This window comes from Vombatus ursinus, unplaced genomic scaffold (assembly GCF_900497805.2).
Source record: "Vombatus ursinus unplaced genomic scaffold, bare-nosed wombat genome assembly UNPS02014822.1, whole genome shotgun sequence".
In the NCBI taxonomy this organism is placed as follows: Eukaryota; Metazoa; Chordata; class Mammalia; order Diprotodontia; family Vombatidae; genus Vombatus; species Vombatus ursinus.
In genome coordinates this window covers 17,291,544-17,314,543 of record NW_020954600.1, presented here as the reverse complement: position 1 = coordinate 17,314,543, position 23,000 = coordinate 17,291,544, and the positions used below count along the sequence as shown (strand labels likewise).

Genomic DNA, 23,000 nt, shown 5'->3' with positions numbered 1-23,000 from the left:
CTCGGCCTTCCTCGGCCCTCCTCGGCCTTCCTCGGCCCTCCTCGGCCCTCCCGCCCTTCCTAAGATGGCGGCCGCGCCGGCGGCCGCTCTAGGCACGCTTCGCTCCGCCCCTCGCGCCTCTCGCTGGTTACGGCGGTGGCGTCGCTCTAGAAGAGGCGCTCTAGCGGGCTCGCAACGTCTTCTCGGTGGTGGTGGGCGGTGCGAGCGGTTCGAGTTGCTTCGTTGCTACGTGTGGAGCTCTTATTTCATGGCTGCGACGGGCCCGGGGGCTGAGGTGCGGGGAACGGCGCGGCAGGAGCCGGGACGGGCGCCGGGCAAGGTACTGGACGGAGGCCGAGGCAGAAGAGCGGTGAGGGCTGCGGGACCCGAGTCCGAGGCCAGTCTCGGGCTTTAGAGGCGCCGGAGCTTCCGGGCAGCTGTGGGGGTACCTCGGGCTGGGGGGATGGGGGAATTAGGGAGCGCGCGGTCCCGGGCTCGCATCCCGGTCCCGCCGCTTTTCTCGCTCCCTCGGTGACCTTGGGGGTGTCCTTGCGCCCCTCCCCCACCATGCCGCAGTGCGGATGAGCCTCTGGCTCCTTTGTTAGAGACTCAGGTTCGCCTTTTCTCCCGCCCTCGATCACTTTCTGTAATCTTTCTGGGGGTGGGGGTGGGGAGAGGCAGCTACGCAGCATGGTGGACCTCCGGAGTCGGGGGCCTGGGTTCAATTTCTGCTCGGTGCCTGTGCTTTAATAGCTCTGCGCCACAGTTCTCCCGCTTGTAAGGTGGGAAGGGTTGGACAAGATGGCCTCCGGGCTCCTACGTTTGTAGAATTGTAGGAGCGCCTCGTGTTTTGGTGGGTTTCTAACGGTGCCCCCCATTGCTTTGTGCCCCCTGTAGCGTCAAGGTTCTTGGCGGTTTGGGGGGCGGGGGGCTAAGGGGTCGGCCAGTCAATGCCCGTTTATTAAGCGCCTACTCTGCGGGGCCCTGGAGAAGACGAAGCACAAAGAAGTGGGGGAGGGGAGCCGTGGCGCACTTCGGGGAGGGAGGGGGTCCAGGTGCTTAGTGTGGAACGTCACCCAGAACAATCGCCCCCCTCGGCCCAACGACTCCAGCCCGGGGGGGGTGGACCCTCAAAATCCGTTTATTTAAAAGACACGTTCTAAGATTTCTGTGTCGGTATGGAATTGGCAAAATGGCGGAAGCGACCAAAATGGCCGGCCTCGGGGGCGTGGTCGAGGGTTTGGTGCAATGACGTAGTGCGGCAAAAAGCCGCATTGCGGATGCCGGGCGTGGCCCGGGGATAAAGAAGAGCCGAAGACCGCCCGGAGTCCGGGGCGGTGCCGGGTGCAAACTAAAAGACCCGCTTCTTAAGGATCCACGCACTGGTAACTGATTTCAATACTGTTTTTAATTCTCCTCACCTTTTTTTTTTTTTTTTTTTTTTAAGTAAATTGGTGATCATAAAGCAATTTGAGGACAATATGGCATCAGATTACGAATAAAGAGTAATTAATGAAGTATAAACTAATTTATTCCTAGCAGTTAAATAGTGAATGAGGAAAGAGAGAAAGGGTGATAGTTGGAGGTGATGACATGGACAGAAGTTTTGTGGTTTAATGAGAGACCTGAGCATATTTGTAGGTAGCAGAGAGGTAGACAATTTAGTAGAAAAGATTAAAGATAAAATAGAGTAAATGTTTGCTCAAACTCCCTGAGGAGATGAGGGGTGGCAAAATCCAGAATACAATAGTTGACGGTGTCTTGGAGGGGATCCTCCCCTGACTCCAAGGAAGGGAGGTGAAGAGTGAGGATTTAGGTTTTTAGGTGTGGTCCACACTGGGGGAGGGAGGAGGCGGGGTAGGAGATGGGCAATTTGGTTTAGGTGGTCTTAATCTCAATTAATTTGGAAGTGGGAATCAGGGAGTATGGGTGGAGTCAGGTCCACTACTGGGATTTGGTAGAGAGATGCAGTTGTCTTCTATTGGTGAGGTTCCCTCTTGTTAGCCTGAATTTGTAATGGCCTCAGTCAGTAATAATTATTTCATTCAGCTGAGAGTGAAGAAATCATGATCAGAGTAACCCAGGGCTTAGGGATTCAGAAGTAAGCCAGTGCCTTATTGAAATGCCAAAACTGAAGAAAGTAAAGCCAGAACAAGAGTGATGAGCTTGGAAAACAGGACTTGTGGAGTAAATTCAAGAGGAATGAGGCAGTAGGAAAGGTGAGGCTAATGAGAAAAAGGAATTTAATTTTTCAGGATCTTGGAAGTGAAAGTTTCACATGAGGAACCAAGGAGGTTTACCCTAGAAAAAGAAAACCATGGAAATAGGGAACATGATAACTGCTGTCTGATGTTGTAAGGACCCATAAGCAGAGGATTAGCCTTACTCTTTGTGGTGAAACTTTCAAGGGTAGAAATGGGTTCCACAAGTGGGTGGAGGATATTGGAGGATGGTTTACACATCCTCCCCACGCACAAAGTAAGGATTCTAGGGATCTTTCTCTTCCCCCCCCCCAAAAAAGCATGGAGAAAAATGCAAACTAACCTGGGGGCGGGGCTATCACCTCACCCAATATCGGAAAGATAACTATTAATATGCAGTATTCATCCATGCTTTTTTCCCTCTGTGTGGGTCATTATATGCTCTTTTGAGTGAACATACCTCTCTTTGAGAAGACTCCATAGTTTTCTGAGGCTCAGTGAAATAACAATTAAGTTAATCTTTCAATTGGAATTCTGCAAAATCTCACCATTTTATAGAATCTTGGAGGGTTGGGGAGGGCTTCTATAGTGAAGTCAGAGAGTAAGTGTTCAATCAGTAAATAGTTATTGTGCACCTGCTATATAGGCCAGGCACTGAGGTAAGTGTTGAGAATACAAAGAAAGGCAAAAGAATTCTGCCCTCAAAGAGCTCACAATCTGGTTCTTTCCAGCTCCTAACATTCTTTGATCAGTGTTATAAAGAAGAATCCTTGTTGTAGTTGATATTGGTATCGGGTCCTTTATGACAGTGGAGGACATTTTTGGTGAGCATTTATCTTCCTCTTTTTTTATGCCCTGTGTGATATCAATAATCAGAGGGGTGTTGTGAACTTTGCATTTGTTTAATTGTTTTAATATTTAATCACATTGATAGGGTTTTTATTTTGTTGATCAACCTATACCGACAACAAAAAATAATTCTCCACATCTTTATCATTTGTGACTATGGAGGTGTGGTTTATGGTGTAATAAAAAATCACCTGTCAGGGGTTGGCTTTTTCTTCCAAGAAGACCCTCTGGAGAATGTTGTATAAATGATTCTCATTAAAATTTTATAAAAGATAAATAGGTTTATGAGTAAATGTTGCTGCTTTCTTTATTGCCTTTTTTGGTAATAACAGGTCTATCATCCTTTCCTTTTGGAGTCTTCCTTTTGTGATACTTGGATGTTCAACTTTGGAATGCCTTTAAATATTTCTAAAGCCCTTACTTAACCTTTATTTGCAGGGGAGAACACCAAATCAATAAGTTTCCCGAAAGGAAAAAAAGGTTCTGCATAGTAACATGAAAATGGCCCTGGTCTTTTATAGTAGTGCTCTCAAGCAAATTCTAAAAATCAATATTTAATCTTCCAGTTTTCTTCCATATACTGAGTAATGCAGGTGCAGAAGTGCTCTAAAAAGGTTGTTATGGCCTATGATTAAATCTGTAGATTTTAATACCTTTTAGGAAAATGGGGGAGGAAGGGTCGCAGTGGTAAATTGGCAAAGGGCTCACAAATTTAGATATGAAAGAAATTTTAGAGGGCATCTAATTCTTGTCTCTTGATTTTATAGATGAAAATGAAGTGAAGCAAGTTGCTGAGTTCCCATAGCCAGTAAGTGGGTGTGTACTAGGTCCCAAGCCTAGATTTTTTGATTACTCCAACCAAAGGGCTTTTTGCCCTTTGAAACTAAGCAAAATTGGATCAGAATCACAGGTGGATAACCAACCACAAAGAGGAGTAACTCAAAGGTTGAAGTAATTGACAAAGGAAATTAAAATTTTGTCCCTAAAGTCTTTCAGCAGTTGGTCAGAGTAAACTAAGGAAAAATTCTGAAGAGTCATTTAGCAAGAGTAATGTGCTTTGGGAAGGCCTTTCTAGCTGTAGTGTGTGGCCAGATGTTAGAGGTGAGGGACCAAATTCGTGAGAATTGACTTTATTTCTTTTGCCCCAAGAATCCAACAATTGCTTTCCTCCAGAGCACATATTACACTGGAATCCAGTGGTGCCGCAGGATTATTAAAGAAATTTTTTTTCCTATATTTAGAAATGTCTGTGACCTCTACTGGCTCCACCTTCCCAGCATACTATATTGAAACTCTTCCAGTGTTGAGGAATCTGTAGGCATATCTTTTGTCACCTCTGTTATGGGCCATGCCAACTTTGTTTTCACTGTTTATCAAGCTCTACCTTCAAGGCAAATAAAATTTGTTCCTGATGCTGTGTATTCATGCCCACAAAATACTTTTATTGTTGAGTGGTCAGGATGGTAGTCAATTTCACTTGCTGCCTTTTAAGGATTTATGGCAACCATTTTAAAATAGTTGCTTTTACAAAAATGACTTCTCTGATTGACATTCTTTTGGTTGTCTTCCACTACTAAAATCACTTGACCTTTATAGTCCATTCAGTTTCAGATTCTACGTGAAAGTCATAACGGTTCTGGTGGCTACTCTGTTGTATGAGTTCAGGCTGAGAGAGTGGGTTAAGCCGTATAGCTACAGCAGAGACCCACTATCCTCTTGGACAGCCAGACACCACTGTCATAGGTTGCTTTTAAAGTTGTCACTTCTACAATGAATTTCTTCCCTGTGTCTTTGGTCAAGTTCATCTTTTTCACCCCAACTTTATTTTTAAGTGTTATTTTTATTTCCTTATCTAGTACGTTGAGTACTGAGTACAAATGATGGTTCCATTGGTGATAAAAATAGATCTGCTGTAAAAACGTTGGCAAATCCATTCACGTCTATTTGTTGCTCTATCCATTTCAACCGTGAATGCTTTTGGGAAGATTCAGCCTATTGCCCAGTTTGTGAAATGTAGTTGGGTGGGTGGTCCATTGATGGACAGTTAACTGGGCTCAGAATTAAATAGGAGGAAGAAAACTTCGGGCTGGATTACATTTGGGAAAGTTTACAGCGCTTTCAGAGATCCCAAGCTGCTCTTTGTTGCAAAAGCCCATCTTATTAACACCAGTATTCTCCCAGTGATACTATATGCCTGCAAATCAAGGAATACTATGCCCTGAGAAGAATCAAAATTGTAGGTGACTTGTGGAAAGATTCATGATGAGGCTAAATAGACTGCAGCATATTTTCACTTATGACTTGTATGCAAGGAATCGTGTAAAAAGCATGACATATGACCAGAAAAGGAGTTGAACTGGTCAAGGGATAACAAATGGACAGCCTGAGCATTGCTCTGGTATTCACAGAATATTAAATACCTGGAGGAAAACCTCCAATGTATTGAGTAACTCCTCTCTGGAGGATGTTTGGACAAGAATTGCACAGGATGAGAAGGCATGGATGGGATCTGCACCAATGGAGGATTGATTACCCACACTGATGAGCATACTTCCAGCTTATTTGACAAAGAAACTCCTTGGCTCGTTTATTTCTAGTTCTAAGAGAATTATCAGCAGAAAAGCTCAATGCTGTCGAGAGGGCCTCTACTCATGTGAGGGAATCTGGCCCACGTTGGGCAAAACTTGAATTTTTCTCTGTGAACTTAATTAGCATGTAGTCAGATACTGAAGTAAATCTTGAGTTTCTTTAAAACTATCTTTGTTTTTATATCACCTTAATTGTGTTCTGAGGTCAGACCAGGAATCTGACCTTACCCAAGGGTAAAGGGTGGGTGTGTGTTCGTGCACAGGCATGCCCATGGACAAAGTTGAGGATGATACAAGACTACTTCAATTTTCCCATTCTGGAATTGGGGGAAAGATTGGGTGAAGTAAGTAAAGACCATACCTTCCCAGACTTGAACTGGCAAAACATTCTGACTTAGCCTTGGACCGTTATCTTTTGGGATATTTGCCCAGTTCTGAGTTTACCATTTTTTAAAAATGGGCTGCCAATAAGCCTGGCTCTAGTTAGCCACTTCCATTAATCTTAAAAAATAACAAAAGACCTTCCTGATAGCAGAGCTGTCCAAAAATAGAATGAGCTGCCTTGATAGAGTTCCCTGTCACTGGCAGTCTTCAAGCAGAGACTGAGTACTTGTCAGAAATGTTAGAGAGGATTCAAGCTTCAGATAGGGGGGTGACATCTGAGGTCCCTTCCCATTCTTAAGGATTTTAGACTCAGATCTAAATGACTCGTTTAAGGAAAACCAGCCTGATTGTGCCAATCAATCATTGAGCATTTATTAAGCACTTAGTATGTACCAGGACCTTTTACTTCCTTCAGAGAGACATAAAATTAGAGCTGGAAAAAACCTCAGCTCGTCTAGCCCAACCTCCTCATTTAACAGATGAGGACCCAGGGGACCAGAGAAGTGAAGGGATTTGCCCATGATCACACAGTAATAAGGGGTGTGGTCGTGGGCAGTTATTACATGCCATTTGATGTTATTCTTGTGTCCCCTTATGCTAGATCTCAAGCAAAGACTGATTCTTATCTAAGGAAACATTGTATCCCTCCTTAATGTTGTATTGAATTTAATCTTGATTTAAGCTGATGGGATGTCTTGAATAACTACTGGTTTCAAGCAGGAACAAAAAAAGGACAGGCAAATAAGTGTGCAATTTATTTTAAAATTGGATAAGCAAATGATGATTGCAGTATAATACCAAAATGGGAATTACTTTTTTGCTTAAGATGGTTTCTAAACGTACAAAGTTGACACATGAACCCCCCTCCTTTTTTTTTTTTTTTTTTTAAATATAACTTGTATGGTCATCCCGAGAAATGGGTAGTTTCCAACTTAGAAATATCCAAATAGTGCAGTATTATTATAGCTTTATGTTCAGAATGGTGAAACAGTTCCGAAACTGTTAGAAGTAGAAACAACTTCATCCTAGGGTTAATTTACTTAGCTAGGCTAGCCTGCCTATTTAGTGGCCCCTCTTTCCCTCCTTCCCTGCCCACCCTTTTAACTTGTTTTACCTCCACACTGGACTAACCCACCCTTTTACCTTGTTTTACCTCCACACTGGACTAACTTCTTTTGTTGTCTTTTTTTGTCTTCCTGAACTTACTTCATCTTTTTAGGGAGTCCTTTGACTTAAATGCAGATATCCCATAAACAAGTGTGAAATAGAAGCTGGAATTAACACATCTGAAATCCCCTAACTTAAGCAAGTTGAACTTGGAGGAGGGAGGGGCTGCAGCTGTTGACTTTTGGTGCCTAGTCCCAGTATTCTCTCCAGAAAATCTTAGGAAATTGGTGATTCTGAAGACACATTTAAGCCAGTTTCAGAATTTCGCCTGTAGCCAACTTTATGCCCAGGAAAGGGCATTTCTAGCCTTTCCTCTCTTCCTTGTATCCAGGATTCTGGTTACTGCTGTTAAGTGGATTCTTCTGGTCTAACATGGGATTCTAACCATAATTGTTCCTGTGAAAAAATTCTAAGTTCCAAACAGTTGACTTAAAAAATGAACTTTGAATATAACTCTCTTAAGTTGTAGACTAAAATTATCTTTGTTGGATTTGACAGCTGAATTGAATATGGATGTCATAATCTTGCAGATGTTACTGAAATTTATAAACCTGCAAATGTAATCCAGAATATGGAGCATGGAGGAGAATTTTCTTTAAAAAAAAAAAAAAGAAAGAAAAGAAAACAGCATATTATATTTGCAATAGAAGTTTTAAAAGGGGGAATAAAATTCTATAGGGTATATAAATCTGATTTACTTTTTTTAGTCTCAGGCCTTTAGGTAAAAAAAACATTGTAACATAAATCTGATTCACTTTAATGCTTTCTCTAGGGTGATCCTCAATAGGACCTACTAGAGGCTACAGAAAAAAACCTAGGCAGAATAAAAAAAAAACGGTGAAATAGGTTGTTCTAAGGAAGTAAGATGGATCCCTGTTCAGTTGGAGTTCAGCTTCGTGCTACCAATGAATGTCATAAGACATACTATACTCGACATACTGGCTTCAAGACTTTGCAAGAATTGTCATCAAATGATGCGCTTTTACTTCAGCTTAGAACCGGAATGACACTCTCTGGAAACAATACAATTTGCTTCCATCATGCAAAAATTTACATTGATCGATTTGAGGACTTGCAAAAGTCTTGTTGTGATCCTTTTAACATACACAAAAAGCTTGCAAAGAAAAATTTGCATGCGATTGACTTAGATGATGCCACTTTCCTAAGTGCCAAGTTTGGAAGACAGCTTGTACCTGGTTGGAAGCTTTGTCCAAAATGCACACAGATAATCAATGGAAGTGTGGATGTTGAATCTGAAGATCGCCAAAAAAGGAAAGCTGATTCAGACGTATGTATATGGGCCAATTTTTCGCTTATTTAGGTCTGCAGTTTAGAGTTTTGCTTGGGTAGTGTAGAAGCATACCTTCTTTTGGTTATCATTGCTTATAAGCACTTTAAAGCAACGTGATATTATGCATACAAAATTCAGACAGGTGAAAATCATGTAAGTGGTGCTCACTTTCCTATTCCCTCTTTCAGCCATTTAAGTGGTAGGATAAGAAAAAGGAGAGTTTAGCATTTTACTGCTAGAACAAAGTCTAGGAGGGAATAGCAGGTGGCTTGCAATGAATGTTTCTCCTTGCTCCTTTTATTCTCTTCCTCCTTTGTCCTCACCCAAGTTTGGATTTGTGTGGGTGTGTCTAGGAGCACAGCTCAGAATCTTGTTGCTCTGTTCCCTAATTTTAGGCCTCTCTATAGTCACCAAAAACATGACTCTTTGTGGTAAAATTTTAATTTTATTTTTGTGGGGTATGAGATATGGCGTGTCTTGTTTTAAAGGTTCTTACCTTGAAAAATGTGTACTTTGTATTTGGAAGAACTTAATTCAACATTTAAACAGCTAATGAAAGACTTTAATAGAAGGCTTTTTAAAACTGCTTGGCACAAGCTCAGATTTGTATATTAGTGTGTAATGAACTGTTATTTCTCCCCTCCCACCCAGCACCAATAACACTGCCATGTGTTAGCTAAGCACATAAGCAAGTTTCATTCCTGCTGCTAGAAAAGTAAGATCCTGCTTAATTAAATGAAGCCTAGTTTTTCTTTAACATGTGCAATGTAAGGTGACCTTTTCGTTGCTTTCCTGAAGCAATTCTCCCAGTATTGAATATGTTAATTCATAGTCAAGTTTCAGAAAACTGAATATTGCTTTTTGTCAGACTCCTGTCTATCCTAATACAATAACGCATCATCAGGGTGTTCTACATGTATGATTAACTACGAAGCTAAAAAACTTACACTTTTGAGTGGTTAAAATTTTCTTTTTTTTAATTTAGCCACATTTGGAAGAATTTTTAGTCTCTTTCACAGTTTACTGATTTCGAAAACAGAAGAAACTGAACCTAAATCTTTGACTCAGCCATCATTGTGAATGTCCACTATTTCACTGTGCTGAGTTGGTTTTTGTTTTGTTTGTTTTGTTTTGTTTTGACTTCCTCTTCTCCACTGCTATCAACCTTTAGTTCTGCCGCCAGTGTGTCTACCTCTTATGCCTTCCTCCTGTGCTACTTTTGATTTGCTGTGGTACAATAAAACAAATAACCAAGATTGTTAGGGTTGTGTGATCTGAGAGTCAGTCAGTAAGCACTGAATAATGACCTGATGGCTTCAGCTACAGGATAAAGTTCAGTTTTAGTGCTTTGGGCTCCCAGACTTTGTTTCATTTCTGGGCATGGCAGGCAGTATTCTATTCTATATGGTTAGCTTGGCAGTCATTAAGCGTGGGATATTTACTATTTGTGCCTTTGATATGGTGATCTAACTTGAGAATTTTTACTTTTCCTTAGGGAAGGACTGCTAAAGCCTTGCGGTCCTTGCAGTTTGCAAATCCAGGAAAGCAAACTGAATTTACTCCAGAAACTGGTAAAAGAGAAAAAAGAAGGCAGACCAAGGCATCCAATTCAGACAGGTAGGCAATTTATATTCATTAAGACATGTAAGCTGACCATCTAAAATTTTACTACTTATTTTTGTTTCATCTTCATTTCTGAGATTTTCTCAACTGCTATTTCAAATTGTTTAAGGGGAGGGAGGAGAAATGTCCCTGAGTCTCAGTTTTCCTTGTTTTACAAATGAAAGTGTTGAAGGCAGTGAGTGCTTTCTTGGTCTCGTTCAACTCTAAAAATTCTGACTTTATTAATAATCAAATTATATATAAAGAGCATAATTTATAGCCTAGTAGTGACATTTACACTAAGATCATAGGTTCTTTCATAAATTTATGTCTAAGTTTTTTGGCTACATAAATAATAGTAAAGCTAACAAAATTAATCGAGGTACAACTGACTTGGGAGGTAATTTATTTTACTGGATTGCCTTAAATACAGATTGAGAAAAGGAAACATTAAAATTAAGGCATAATACAAATTAAGTACAGTGACACTTCTGCACATACCTTTGCTGTTTGAATGGTAGCATTTTCAAGTTTTGTTTAATCCATTTTTATTTCTATTAGCTTGACTGGAAGAAATTTTTTTTTTTTTTTTTTTTTTTTTTTTTTTTTTTTGACCTTCCATAGCAGTCACTTAAAATACTCTTATACTTACCAGTATTGAAGTTAAACTACCAACTCACAAAAGAGTAGCAAAATTGCTTTGGGGTGGGGAATGAGTTGAGGGAGTTTTTTGTTTGTTTTGGTTTTTGTTTGTTTTTTAACCAAAAAAAATGGTGGTTTGGAAGTTATCTTCTCTTCCAGTATAGAAATATTGACCTTTGCGCGGGGTATTTTGGGATATTTTTCATCCATACATTAGATTTCTGCTTCTTAAATAGAGATTGTAACTACTGAGTATATGATGATTTTGATCTAAAATTTTGAACCACTTTAGCAGGACCATACCCAAGTTGTTAGAAATAGCCATATTGAATATCAGAAATCCTTTTAGTCATGTATTTATCAATTTAATATAAGTTTTTAAAACTTTCCCCCCAACATACTTTTCTTTACATAATTTTGGTTTTGTGCTAAAAGAATGGAAAAGAAATTAGGGGGGAGGCTTGGAATTAAAAATTCATAATGCTAGATTCATTGTTAGAAATAACTTTTTTCTTTTTACAGGCAAGTGATACCACCAAAGAGCAAAGTCTATGATAGCCAGGGCCTCCTGATACTCAGTGGGATGGATCTCTGTGACTGCCTTGATGAAGATTGCCTGGGGTGCTTCTACGCGTGTCCCAATTGTGGTTCTAACAAGTGTGGAGCTGAATGCCGCTGTGACAGAAAATGGCTTTATGAGCAGATTGAAATAGAAGGAGGGGAGATTATTCATAATAAGCATGCTGGATAATTTGAAGGGGTTGAATGAGCTACTCTATATCCTTGTAGCTCTAAAATTCTACTGTGTATTCAGAATTCAAGCATGATAAACCAGTGACAAAAGTTTTGAAAAATGTTATATTACATGTGAATGTTTTGTGCTAGATGTTGTAGAATTTATTGTTTTGTGTACATTTTAGCTGAACTAAAAAAAAACAGCTTTAGTTTATTGTGGATAAATAAGCAAGCTGAGTAGTTGGGAATAGTGCTCGACTGTAGAAGGAGAACTGATCTTTGTACAACTGTTAAAACCATTCTGGTTACCAATGAGGGAATAAACGGCGGCAAAATCTTCAAAGCACGTTATCAGATTACATTCCCTTTGAGTAAAGAAACAAATAATGAAAATTCAATTTTTTAAGACTATCCTAAGCATTCTTATTCCTTTTCTACCCAGCTTTCTGTCAAATTAGAGATTCTTAATATTTTTAAATTTAAGTTGTAGCCCAATAAGTTCTAAACAAATGTAGCTCACTTAGTTTAGTACTTGGCCTGGCTTTCTAAATTGAACTAATACTCTGTTGTGATGTAGATTCAGTTCTTTACACTACCCCCTCTCCCCCCCCCCCCAAAAAAAAAAATCTTTTTCAAGTGGAAGCCGAATAAGCTTCTTCATCAAATAGAATCCAGGTTTCCTATCCTATGAAGAAATATACATAACTGACATTAAGATTGTGTTCCTGTAATCCCTTCAGTAAGTTACAGCAGTATGCTCACTAGGTGTAGACGATTACATTTTTTTTTTTTAAAGAAGAGGTATATTTCTCACAGTAGAGTACCGTATATGAAATCTCAAGTTTATAAACTGCCTTTAAAATTAGAGTTTTATTTCAAATATTATTTAAACACAAATTTTAAATGGTGGCTCAAAGTCTTGTTAACACATTTACTTGGGAAATTACCTAAAGAACACTCACTGTGCTTGGAGATTTAACTTTGAAGAGTCTGCCTTCCAAAAGGACTCTCACTTTAAAGAGTTCAGTAAGAAATGTAAATCCTGCTACTTTCTTGAATGGTAATGTGCAAGACTGTTGAAGTTTGGTACATTTCTAAACAATGAATCCACAAGTCCATTTCCTATTCCTTGTTTGAAGTGAGAGTACAATGGAAACTTCAGGTCCTTTTTATGTTGCTGTTAGACTTTTCAGGGCACCTGACTATTAATAAAGCAAATGCTAAAACTGTATAAATGCTAATTTTCATTCTGTATGGATTGTGATATAGAAGAAGTCAGTGTTAACATGCTAAAAAGTTGAATTGAAATTAGAAATGTTAAGTATCTAGATTTTGTGTTTTCAGGTATATATATTTTGATGTTGCCAGCTCAGTTGCTCTTCTGCATAATTGGTTAAGTTGAAGGGTTTTTTGTTTTTTTGTAGTTTTATTTGACTTTCTACAGATGTAGTGTCTGTTAATTAATAGCTGTGCTTCTGCAATGAATATCATACTGGTAGAATCTAGTGTTAGAGAATCTAGTTGTAATTTCCAAGTCCTTGATGAGACTTTGCATATTAGGGCCCCACAGCCCATACTAATTTTGCTCTCTTGGTGTGGGCATGTTCAGTTTTGTTGGAAAAATCCTTTTTAGCAATTGTGTTTACTTCTTTGTTATTCTACTTAGCATCGTGTTTATATAAGTAATATAGGTACTATTCGCATAGGTATTGTACCTTGTCAGAAGTATATTAAACATTAAAATATCTTAATGCTATATGCTTATATACTTCAGGAGGGAGGTGTTGAGTTCTTCCTAGTTGAAGGCTTCAGAAGACTTGTCAGTTCATTGTGGAGACAGTGATAAGAGCTATGGTAATTCACAGAGAAGGGAATTGTTTTGGAGGTTAAAGCAGTTGTCCAGGAAGATCTAATTCAAAATTGACTTACACTTTGATATCTAATTGTCTTCATTATCTCATTCCTGTGGGTAACTATTCATACCTATATAGATTCTACTCCTTCTATCTTGTGCACTCATTTTAGTCCATCTTCTACATCGTATCTAAGTTGTGTACCCTTAACACAAAAGAATAAATACCGTGATAGCAGTATTTACTTTTGGATATGTAAAACATTTTCATGTACCCAACACAGGGCCCTTGTCCCTTTGCAGCTGTTTTCCTTTACAAACAAACATTTTTGCTTTATATTAAGATAAAAGTAGCAGTGTTCCAGCTTAATTAATTTTGGCCATAGCATAAAATTCTGCCTTTGTCTAAATTTTCAAGGTTTTGAATATAAATTTACCAACTGGAAAGTCATAATACCACTATGTGAACTGTTACTTGATCCAATTCAGTTTTTCCTTTTATAGTTATTTTGCTAAAGGCATTTTGTTCTGTTATAAAGTTTGTGTATAATTTATTTGGTTTTTGCTGACAGCTACTGGAATTATAAGAAAATAAACCAAACTTCTCATCCACTACTGCTTTAGCTTGATCACTTCTAAAAAACAAACCTTTGGGTGTTTTGAATCAGTGATTACATAATGATTCAGTGTTGTACCAGAAAAGCTCTCAACTCAAATAAAATTCTTAAACTCAAGCGTAATACTCAGCGTTACTGTCTACTAGCAATTGACAAGACAGTTTTGGGGCTTCCTAAAATTTCAATTTTCTGTAGTTTTAAGTGAGGGAACGTACATAAGTGATTTTTTTTTTAAGGCAGTTGGGGTTAAGGAACTTGCTCAGGGTCACACAGCTAGTGTCAGGTGTTTGAGGCCAAATTTGAACTCAGGTCCTCCTAACTCTAGGGCGAGGACTATCCACTGCACCACTTTGCTGCCCTGCAAGGATGTGTTTCTTTAGGAAAGAGAATCAGGGAGACAAAATACAAGAAGATAAGTTATCAGCAAAACTTGTGAGCTGCTTCTATGTTACTGCAAACATTTGAAATTATTGAAAAGAATTGGTCTTGAGAACAGGCTCAAAATTTTGAGTTTAATATGGTTTTAAATGACTTTAGTTCTGAGTTATTTAATAAGATTTTTCTTAAAAGATTTAAGGTTGTAAGCTTTATATTCAAATGCAGTTTTGAAAGGGTTCATATATTTAAATTTTGACAAGGTGGTAAAACTAAAATTCAGCCCTCAAATTTCCTGTAGATTTACTCATGAGGAAGACATTTCATAACAACTCCCTCCAGTTGGAAGAACATCGTCACTCCATCTAACCTAGAATCAGATTTTATGTTTTAAAGCGATAATAGCGAACTACACAGACTATAACCTTAGAATTGTTCTTAACACTGAAATGTCAGGTAATTGTTACAAATAACCCATGGAGTGAGACCTGAGTAAATGAGGAAAGAAAAAACTATTAGGATTTGTCTCTTGGAGAAAGGTTTTTCGTGATCTGAAACCAATATTGGGTGATAAATAGAAAATCATCAAGAATCCAAACATTAGCTACTTAACCCTCAAGAAAGAAATAGTGCTAGGTGAATCAAGTAAATCAGATTTCATTCCTCTTGTTGTAGTGGTGGGTTCTCAATATCTCTGGGTACCCAAAGCAAATAAGAGGTTCCACACCCACCCTGTTTCTCCTTTCTGTTGGTGGCTTTGGCATCATGGATAGGACAATTTTTTGAGGTGAGTTAGAAAATTTGTTAGTGCTGGTTTCTGATGGTGATTGGCTACAGATAGGCAAAGTTACTTGTCCAAAGGCATCCAATAATTGGGGGGGGGGGGGAGTTGCACTTCATAAATTTTAAAGTGCTGCTGTAGTTGTGAGGTATTTTTCATTACAGTTCACATATCTTTCTGAAAGGATTGACCATTTTTACTTGGCCAGGGTTTCATTATCTTCATCGAGTTAGACTTCATGTAGAGAGACATAAGCACTTTCCTAATCCAAATGGGAATTTTAATCATTAGATCATGGGTATAGAGCTGAAAGGGACCTTTGCAATCATATCCTAAACCCTTCCTTCTATAGATGAGGAAACGGAGGTCCAGGAAAGTTGTAATTTGCCCAGTGTCACATGGCTAGTAGGTGCCTGAGGTATGATTCAAACCCAGGTCATCTTGACTCCAGGTCCCTTACACCAAGGAATGCCAATCTAATAAAACCTGAAGATAAACACTGGAGTCATCATCTCCTAAAGATTAATGTTGACTGAGGGCAAGATTAAAGATGTTGACAAGCTTCGAGAGTGATGTTTCCCACATTGTTAAATAGTTACCTTGTGTTCACGTTATGGGAATCTTGAGTTATGTGAGAATATGTTAATTCTTTGCCCTTAAAATATTAAGAACTCATGAATTAGGAGTATTAAATGAAGCAATTTTTGAAATTAAAATAAGCTTGATTTTCCCAAAGCTATATGATGAAATAGAAAGATCCCTGTACTTTAAAGTCCTTTCAGATACTTGATGTCTGTCCATTGCCCTTAATGTCTTCTCTGAGCTAACCATCCCTGTATTCAGCCAGTCCTCATGTGACATGGTTTCTAATCTCTTTACCACCCTGGGTGTCTTTCTCTGGCATAGTTTATCAAAGATGACAGCCAGAAACAAACACAGTATTCCTGGTATCTGACCAAAGGATAAATCAGGAAGACTGCGTTCTGTAGTATGCAACCCAAGAATGCATTCACATTTCTGGCTGCTGTGTTACTGTTGATCCATTGAGTCTGCCACCCACTGAAACCTCCAGATGTTTTCCAAATGAAATTGTTGTTTAACCACCATTGAACTTATTCCCTTTCCAGTATATTTTTCATAGACCAGAATGCTTTTCTGATGCATAAATCTAATCTAAATCTTGTGTCCAAAAAAAGTTCTCCAATACTTCCCTATTACTAAAGTCCATATGTTATAAGTCTCCTCCACATGTTCTGTTACTCACCCAAATAATTCTACTTCTAATTCCCAAACATGGAGTGCTTTACCACCTCCCTTGTTTTACTCATGCTCAGATCTTCTCTGCTCCTTTTCACTTGTTTCACTCCTTTAAATATCAGTGCCACTTCTTCCGTGAAGCCTCTCACACAGAGAGGTCCCCAAACAATTCGCTGTGTACATCTATGGAATCATCAGCTGATCAGTGATTTCGAAGCTGAAAGGGACCTTACGAGGCCAGCTAGTCCAATCACCATTTGAACCCAGAGTCTTGGTCTCCAAATCCAAATTCTTTATACTGTGAGATATTTGTAAATTTCAGCGTAGTGCCTACCAGGTCATAGGTACTTAACGAATACTTATTTTCTTCCCTTCTTTCTTCGTCTTATTTTCTTCAGTCCTTCCTTTCTCTAAAACGAGATAAGCTGTCCTGAAATATAGGTTGCATGTCAGTTTGTGTCCACTTAGCCTCCATCAGATTACAAAGTGGAATTCTCCCCAAGACAATTATCATTTCTACCACCAATAAACCAGCTCCTGTTGTTGGCTTATCTGACTTTTGAAGAATGAAATTATCATTGAGACAAGTCGAGAAATTGTTGGCTGCCCTACCTTGGGTAGAAGGTGTCATCAGCTGTCTGGATGACTAAAGTCTGACTCTTCTATCTTTCCCTTATGCCAAAGCTCATCCTGTATCCCAAGTTCCTACTCTATCTGTGTCACCACAGTTCTAAATGTTATAGCAGCTATCTGGGGTATCAAGCTTAGTGTCTATCTTTGAATATCTTTTTCTTCCCCGTTTTCAGTGTAAAACCCATTTGATTGGATTTCTTAAGAGTTCAGGCAAATACATTTTGATTGACCCTTTACGGGTTGCATTCCAACTCTGGCCAAGAGCTTGTCATTTCCAGATTTTTACAGAATGCCAAATCTTTTAAAACCTAGTATGTGCTTCAATAAGTAATGGGCTAGATGTGTGATATATAGAAGTATTTAAACGTACTTAGTGCCTACATGTAACAGGCAAATGTCAAAGACTACTGAGCAGCATTGTCTGGCTTAGCTCAGGTAGGTACACCAAAGAATCAGGGAAAGATACCTGAGATTAAGAATTAAGCACTCATTCCTCATTCTTATCCTCTACTTTGATGTGTGGAGATAACACCATAGTGGTTTCATGTAAGTTTGGAGTGAACTCAACTGGGATCAGAAGACACCAGGGCAAAAGTTCATGAAAAACATTCCCCATCCACCTGTAAATCCTTATGGGTCAATGGGTGGATGATGTAGTTTGGTATTGTACAGAAAAATTTAGTCTGAAAGATTAATTTGGTTGCAAACCTGGACTTAACCTGAAATTCCAAATTGATCCTGTAACTGACTATATAATGGCCATATGGATCATAACTAACCTGGGGAATAGAGGGGCAAAGGGATATGTCAGGCCTGAATCAAAATTAAATTGCCCACTGGGAGAGCCACAGGATAATGCCAGATTTGTCGGTCCATTTACAAGCTGTCTTCCCTTCTCTAAAGTGCCAGTTAGATCTCAAAGCTACTTAAGAGAGAAAGGTGGAAGGTTGTGGAGGGTAAAATAAGTGACGCTTAGTGGCTAGAGTGTGAGACTTGCTGTCAAGAAGACCTGTGTTCAAATCTTGTCCCAGATGCTTAATATCTGCGTAACCTGGCTCAAGTTAACCTCTCTGAACCTCCTTTTTCTTAACAGTAAAATGGGGATAATACTGCCTAGCTCGGAGGATAGTTGTGGGCATCAAATGAGATGTTCTATAAAGTCCTTTGTAAAACTTAAAGAATTGATAATGCTTCTAGCTCCTGGGCAAGTTACATGACCTTTCAGTGATATTGGACAAATCTTTACAACTAGCAATCATGGAAAAGGTGCTCACCTGCATTGGTAGAGGGACTTTCCTCACCCAGGAGAGCTCTTTAGCAATGAAATCACAGGTCCAATACCTATCCCTATTCAACAAATATATATTAAGAGCCTGCTGTCTTCAGGAGACTGTTTTGCATATATGGTCCCCTGGAGCCTAATATTTACTAGGGGATGTGACCGATATATTTCCCTATTCCAAAAGAAGCATATTGCAACCCATCCTCATCCAGGAAGCCTCCCTTAATTGCCCCCATTAGCACTAAACATCCCCTAGGGCCTCATACAGCACTTTTGCTGAGCCCCTCTAATGCATTTACTAGTCTGGGAGGCACCCTAGATTTTAGGAGGACATCCCAGAGGTTTTGGAGGAAGGGCAGTGTAGGAGGCCATAATGCAGTGGAAAGAGGTCTAGTTTGGAAATACAAAGACCTGAATGCAAACCCCACTTCTGATGCCTTGTGTGATGTGATATTAAGTAAGTCAGAACCTCTCCGGGCCCCAATTTCCTCCTCTTTAAAATTACGGGTTTGACCTAGATGGCTTCCAAGATCCCTGCTACCTCTCAGTTGATGATCCCATAGACTAAAATCCAATAGAGGAAATCAGTCCAAGATGGACAGGAAGCCCTAAAAATAAAATTGTGAAGATAAATAGAAATTTGATGAGGAAGAAAAAGAGGATTTGGCTGAAGAGAAAAGCATGGATAGATGCACAGGAAAATCATGAACCAACTTATATTTTTAAAAAATAAGTAAGATAGAACCAAGCTGGACAACAGAAGAAATACAAAAACATGACCATCCTGTGTGAATAGCTGATGAGCAAAGCTCAGGATAACCAGAAGGTGATTTTGATTTGATACGGTTTTAGCCATGACAGAGCTAATGAGTTCAAAGAAGATATGAGGACCATGATAAATGACAGCAGGAGGCAAAGCTGCTCATGAGAGCCAATTTGCTTCTGATTTCTTCCTCCTCACCTTCCCTCCAACCCCCGCCACCCCATACCTTTAGATTGAAAAGTCTAGAACAAAATTAGCTAATAAGAAGCTAGTTTCCTAGAGAGTAGACAAAGAACACCAATTTGCCCTTGTTAAATTCAAGTCACTCAGATAAATGACGTCCTAGAGCAATGATACTGTCTATGCAAGCTTCATCAGTGTGCATCTGAAAAAGGAAGCAGTCATCACAAAGAGACATCCTGGTTTCATTAAGAACATGTCATGCCAGACTAATTTCATTTTCTTTTTTTGGTAGTGTAGCTAGACTGCCGCTATAGTTTGAGAGAATGCTATACATAAAGTTTGCCTCAATTTTAGCAAAGCATTTGACAAAATCTCTCATGATATTCTTGTAGAAAAGATGCACAAATATGAGCTCGACATCTTAAAGTTCAATGGATTAAAAATGGTTTGGATGGGTTGACCCAAAACGGAGTTATTGTTGGGTTAATGACTACTTAGAAGAAGCTGTGCATATGCCATTACACAAAGTTTAAAGGGACAGCTAGCAACACATTACATGACATGGTCAGGATTTTGAAGGTTAGAACATCATCACCTTTCTATTAAGAAGAATTTCAGTAGGGATAAATGTAAAGTCTTGCACTTGGATTCACAAAATCAGCTTCACAAGTACAAGATGTGGGAGGCATGGATGTGCGGGAGATCATAGGGAAAAAACGTTCATCCTTCGTTTTCAAAGAAGATCAATGCCATACAGGGTGGTTTTGACTTGCCAGTGAAATGGATTTAAGTGAGGCAGAGTTGCACAAAGTTGTCAGCTTCATGCTGTCCTCCATCCAACAGTATGACAAAAGTCAGGATGACAGGCGATGAAGACGGTGGATGTCCTTGGTGTCTTCAATATCTGACCAAGCTCTAAGCGCTTGACAGCACCTACTTCAGCCACTTTCATAACCATTGGAACCAATCATCCTATCCACCCATTCAACCAGGGGAAGCCTTCACATGCTTTCCCCGCAACTCACTGATGAGTTTGAGGCCCATTGGTTACCCTCAACCTGGTTTACCTGGTTTAGCCCATCCACAGACACGGTTTTACTGGGGTGTGGCCGCTGCATGTGCTACAGTTCCTTGGGGCCACAGATAAGAGTTGTGTGAGAGGTAGACACCAAAGATGAATGAGCACCCCGGAAAAGGGCTCAGCAAGCCTTCATAGCAGAGGTGCTAGTCCTCCCAGAACACCTCATACACCATCCGAAAAAATAGTTAGGTTTTAGTGAACTGCAAAGAGTGTATGAAAGACAAAGGTGATGCAGTCTCATGCTGCATTAATAGAGTCAGGTCCTCTTGAACTCTGCTCTGGTCATATCACTTCTAGAGTATTTTGTTCACTTCTAGGGGCCAGATTTTAGGAAGGGGATGGATATCCGAGAATGCTCAGGAGAGGATAACCAAGATGGTCAAAGCCCATGCTAGATGAAGATGCACCGAAGGAATCAGGGATGTTTAATTTGGAAAAAATATATAATAATTCTTGGAGCTGACTGACAGAGTAGTTGTCTGTAAGTCCTTAAAAGCCTGTCAGGAAAAGAAAAGAGATCTTCCACGCAATCTAATCCAATTCCTTCATTTTACTGATGAGGAAACCCAGAAAGGTTAAATGGTTTGTCCGTGATCACAGAGGGAGTAAGTAGCAGATTCAAGCTGAGATTCATTCAGGCTGAGGTCCTTTGACTCCAAATTCAGATTTCTTCCTACTGTTCCACACCGTACTACATGCAGATGATTTTTTTCCCAGATGTACTAGTTGTATTACTTATCTAGGGGCAGTTGAGTGGTACGGTGGATAGAGCTCCAGGCCTGGAGTCAGGAAGACTTATCTTCCTGAGTTCAAATCTGGCTACAGACATTTACTAGTTGTGTGATTCTGGGCAAGTCATTTACCCTGTTTTCTTCAGTTTCCTCATCCGTAAAAGCAATTCATTCCAGTATCTTTGCCAAGAAAACCCCAAAAGGGGGTCACAGAAAGTCACACTCGAATGAAACAACTGAATAACAACAATTATTCAACTGTATTTCAGAACTGGGATTTGAATCTGTTTCATCTGACCCCAGAGCCTGTGATTTTTTTCACTATTCAAATACTATTCAATTTTCCATTATGTTCAGCACAGTACCTTGTACTTAATAGTATGCACATAACTTTTTGTCAGTTGAGTATTCAGTAATGGCTAACTGGACATCCAGCTATACTCTCCGGGCTACATAGATCTCCCGTAAGGTGAAAGAGTTAGTTTACCCCAGAGAATAATTAGTCATTGACTGATAATTTGGGTGTAGTCTGCGCCATTGCAAGTTGAGAGAGGGAAGATCCATAGATTATCCCCCTCTTCATTCCTTTCTTCTCCCTTTTCTCCTATCCCAAGAACACTATTCCAAGTGACTCAACATAATGGAGTGCCATTTCCCCAGCATCCTTTATAGAGATTATACACGCTAAAGGAGAAATGGTGGTCCATTCAGAGAATTCCCAGAGAGTCTGGTCAGAGTCTGGTTTGATCACAAATGTCCACGAAAACACTTGGGTTGAGTTCCCCACAACAGTGTTCTTGCATCGGGTCCTAACAACCCCAACACTGGGGTAAGACAGGAGTGAAATTTTTAATGCTTCCAAGCAGTAAGGAAAACTCGAGAGTACAAAACGTTTTCATTTATGCTCTTAAGTAGAAGCAACAAAAAATTCTAAGCAATATGGCTTTATAATATTGGATCTTACTCCAGGGAACTGAACCTTGTAGCTGTATTCATGATGGATTTTGTTTTTTGTCAGTTTGCTGCTGTTATTGGGGGGGGGGGGTGCTTTTATTGTTGCCTATATGAATATGATCAAGATTAATTTGTAGGTGAGTGGAGGACGGACTGAAGTGGGGAGAGACTTAAAGCAGGAAGACCAATCAGCAGATGCCTTCTGAGACCTTTTGAGGTTTGGAAAATTAGGTAATCCAGCTGAAGAAGTATGGTGCGGTTTCCTTCCTTTTTTATCTGGGGTCATTGTCAAATATCTGTCAAATGTGGTCAATGTGTCCTTTGGTTTTGTTTAACTTTTTTTTTTTAACATGGGGGAGGAAAATGGGGGAGGAGTATATTAGGAAATGACTATGATATAAAAATCAAAGGCATCACTGCAACTTTTTAAAAAAGAACTGTGATGAAATGATAAGATCACTGAATTTAAAGTCAGCCTGGTCTCCATTCACAGCTTTATCACTTTCCCTCACTTCTTAAAGAGGCCTATTCACTGAATGGGCATTACCTCACTCAAAATGAGAACCTGGAAAGAGCTTAGCTTAAAAAGGCCAAGGTCTTCCACTGCATCCTGGGCCATCTCCAGTCCTCCTGATTCGTATCTGGCCACTGGACCCAGATGGCTCTGGAGGAGAAAGTGATGCTGGTGACTTTACACAGTTAAAAAGGCCAAGGTCTTCTACTGCATCCTGGGCCACCTCCAGTCCTCCTGATTCGTATCTGGCCACTGGACCCAGATGGCTCTGGAGGAGAAAGTGAGGCTGGTGACTTTGCAGAGCCCTCCCTCACTCAAATCAAAGTCAATTGCAAGTCATATCATCATTTCCCTGATGTCATGGTCCCCTTCGAGAATGAAGGACAACCACACACAATATCACTTAGCACTTATGTCCATGGGCTAGTCACTTTTCATCTTTTGGCATCAATTTCATAACCTATAAAAGGTAGATGGTGGGATTAGATTAGAAGGTCCCTTCTAGCTATCTATTATCCTTCTTATTGTCATATTCTCTA

The 23,000-nt window shown here is 39.7% G+C and overlaps 1 protein-coding gene across 2 annotated transcripts; it reads left to right on the top strand.

The window, feature by feature from the left end:
- Positions 1 to 196: 196 nt before the first annotated feature.
- Positions 197 to 13,905, top strand: ARL14EP (ADP ribosylation factor like GTPase 14 effector protein). 2 transcript variants are annotated; one of them, XM_027837652.1, is made up of 4 exons: positions 197 to 319; positions 7,941 to 8,456; positions 9,955 to 10,076; positions 11,226 to 13,905. In XM_027837652.1, the coding sequence occupies exons 2-4, from the start codon at positions 8,034 to 8,036 to the stop codon at positions 11,452 to 11,454; spliced, it is 774 nt and encodes a 257-aa protein (XP_027693453.1). In that variant the 5' UTR covers positions 197 to 319; positions 7,941 to 8,033; the 3' UTR covers positions 11,455 to 13,905. The 2 variants fall into 2 exon arrangements, with proteins under 2 accessions (XP_027693453.1, XP_027693454.1); XM_027837653.1 differs by having other exon boundaries at positions 197 to 349.
- The last annotated feature ends 9,095 nt before the right edge of the window (positions 13,906 to 23,000 follow it).

Bases quoted from the DNA above. Each gene is read 5' to 3' on its own strand.
- ARL14EP (XM_027837652.1), top strand. From the start codon at position 8,034: ATGGATCCCTGTTCAGTTGGAGTTCAGCTTCGTGCTACCAATGAATGT. The intron at 8,457-9,954 runs GTATGTATATGG...ACTTTTCCTTAG, and splicing joins AAAGGAAAGCTGATTCAGAC to GGAAGGACTGCTAAAGCCTT. The intron at 10,077-11,225 runs GTAGGCAATTTA...TTCTTTTTACAG, and splicing joins AAGGCATCCAATTCAGACAG to GCAAGTGATACCACCAAAGA.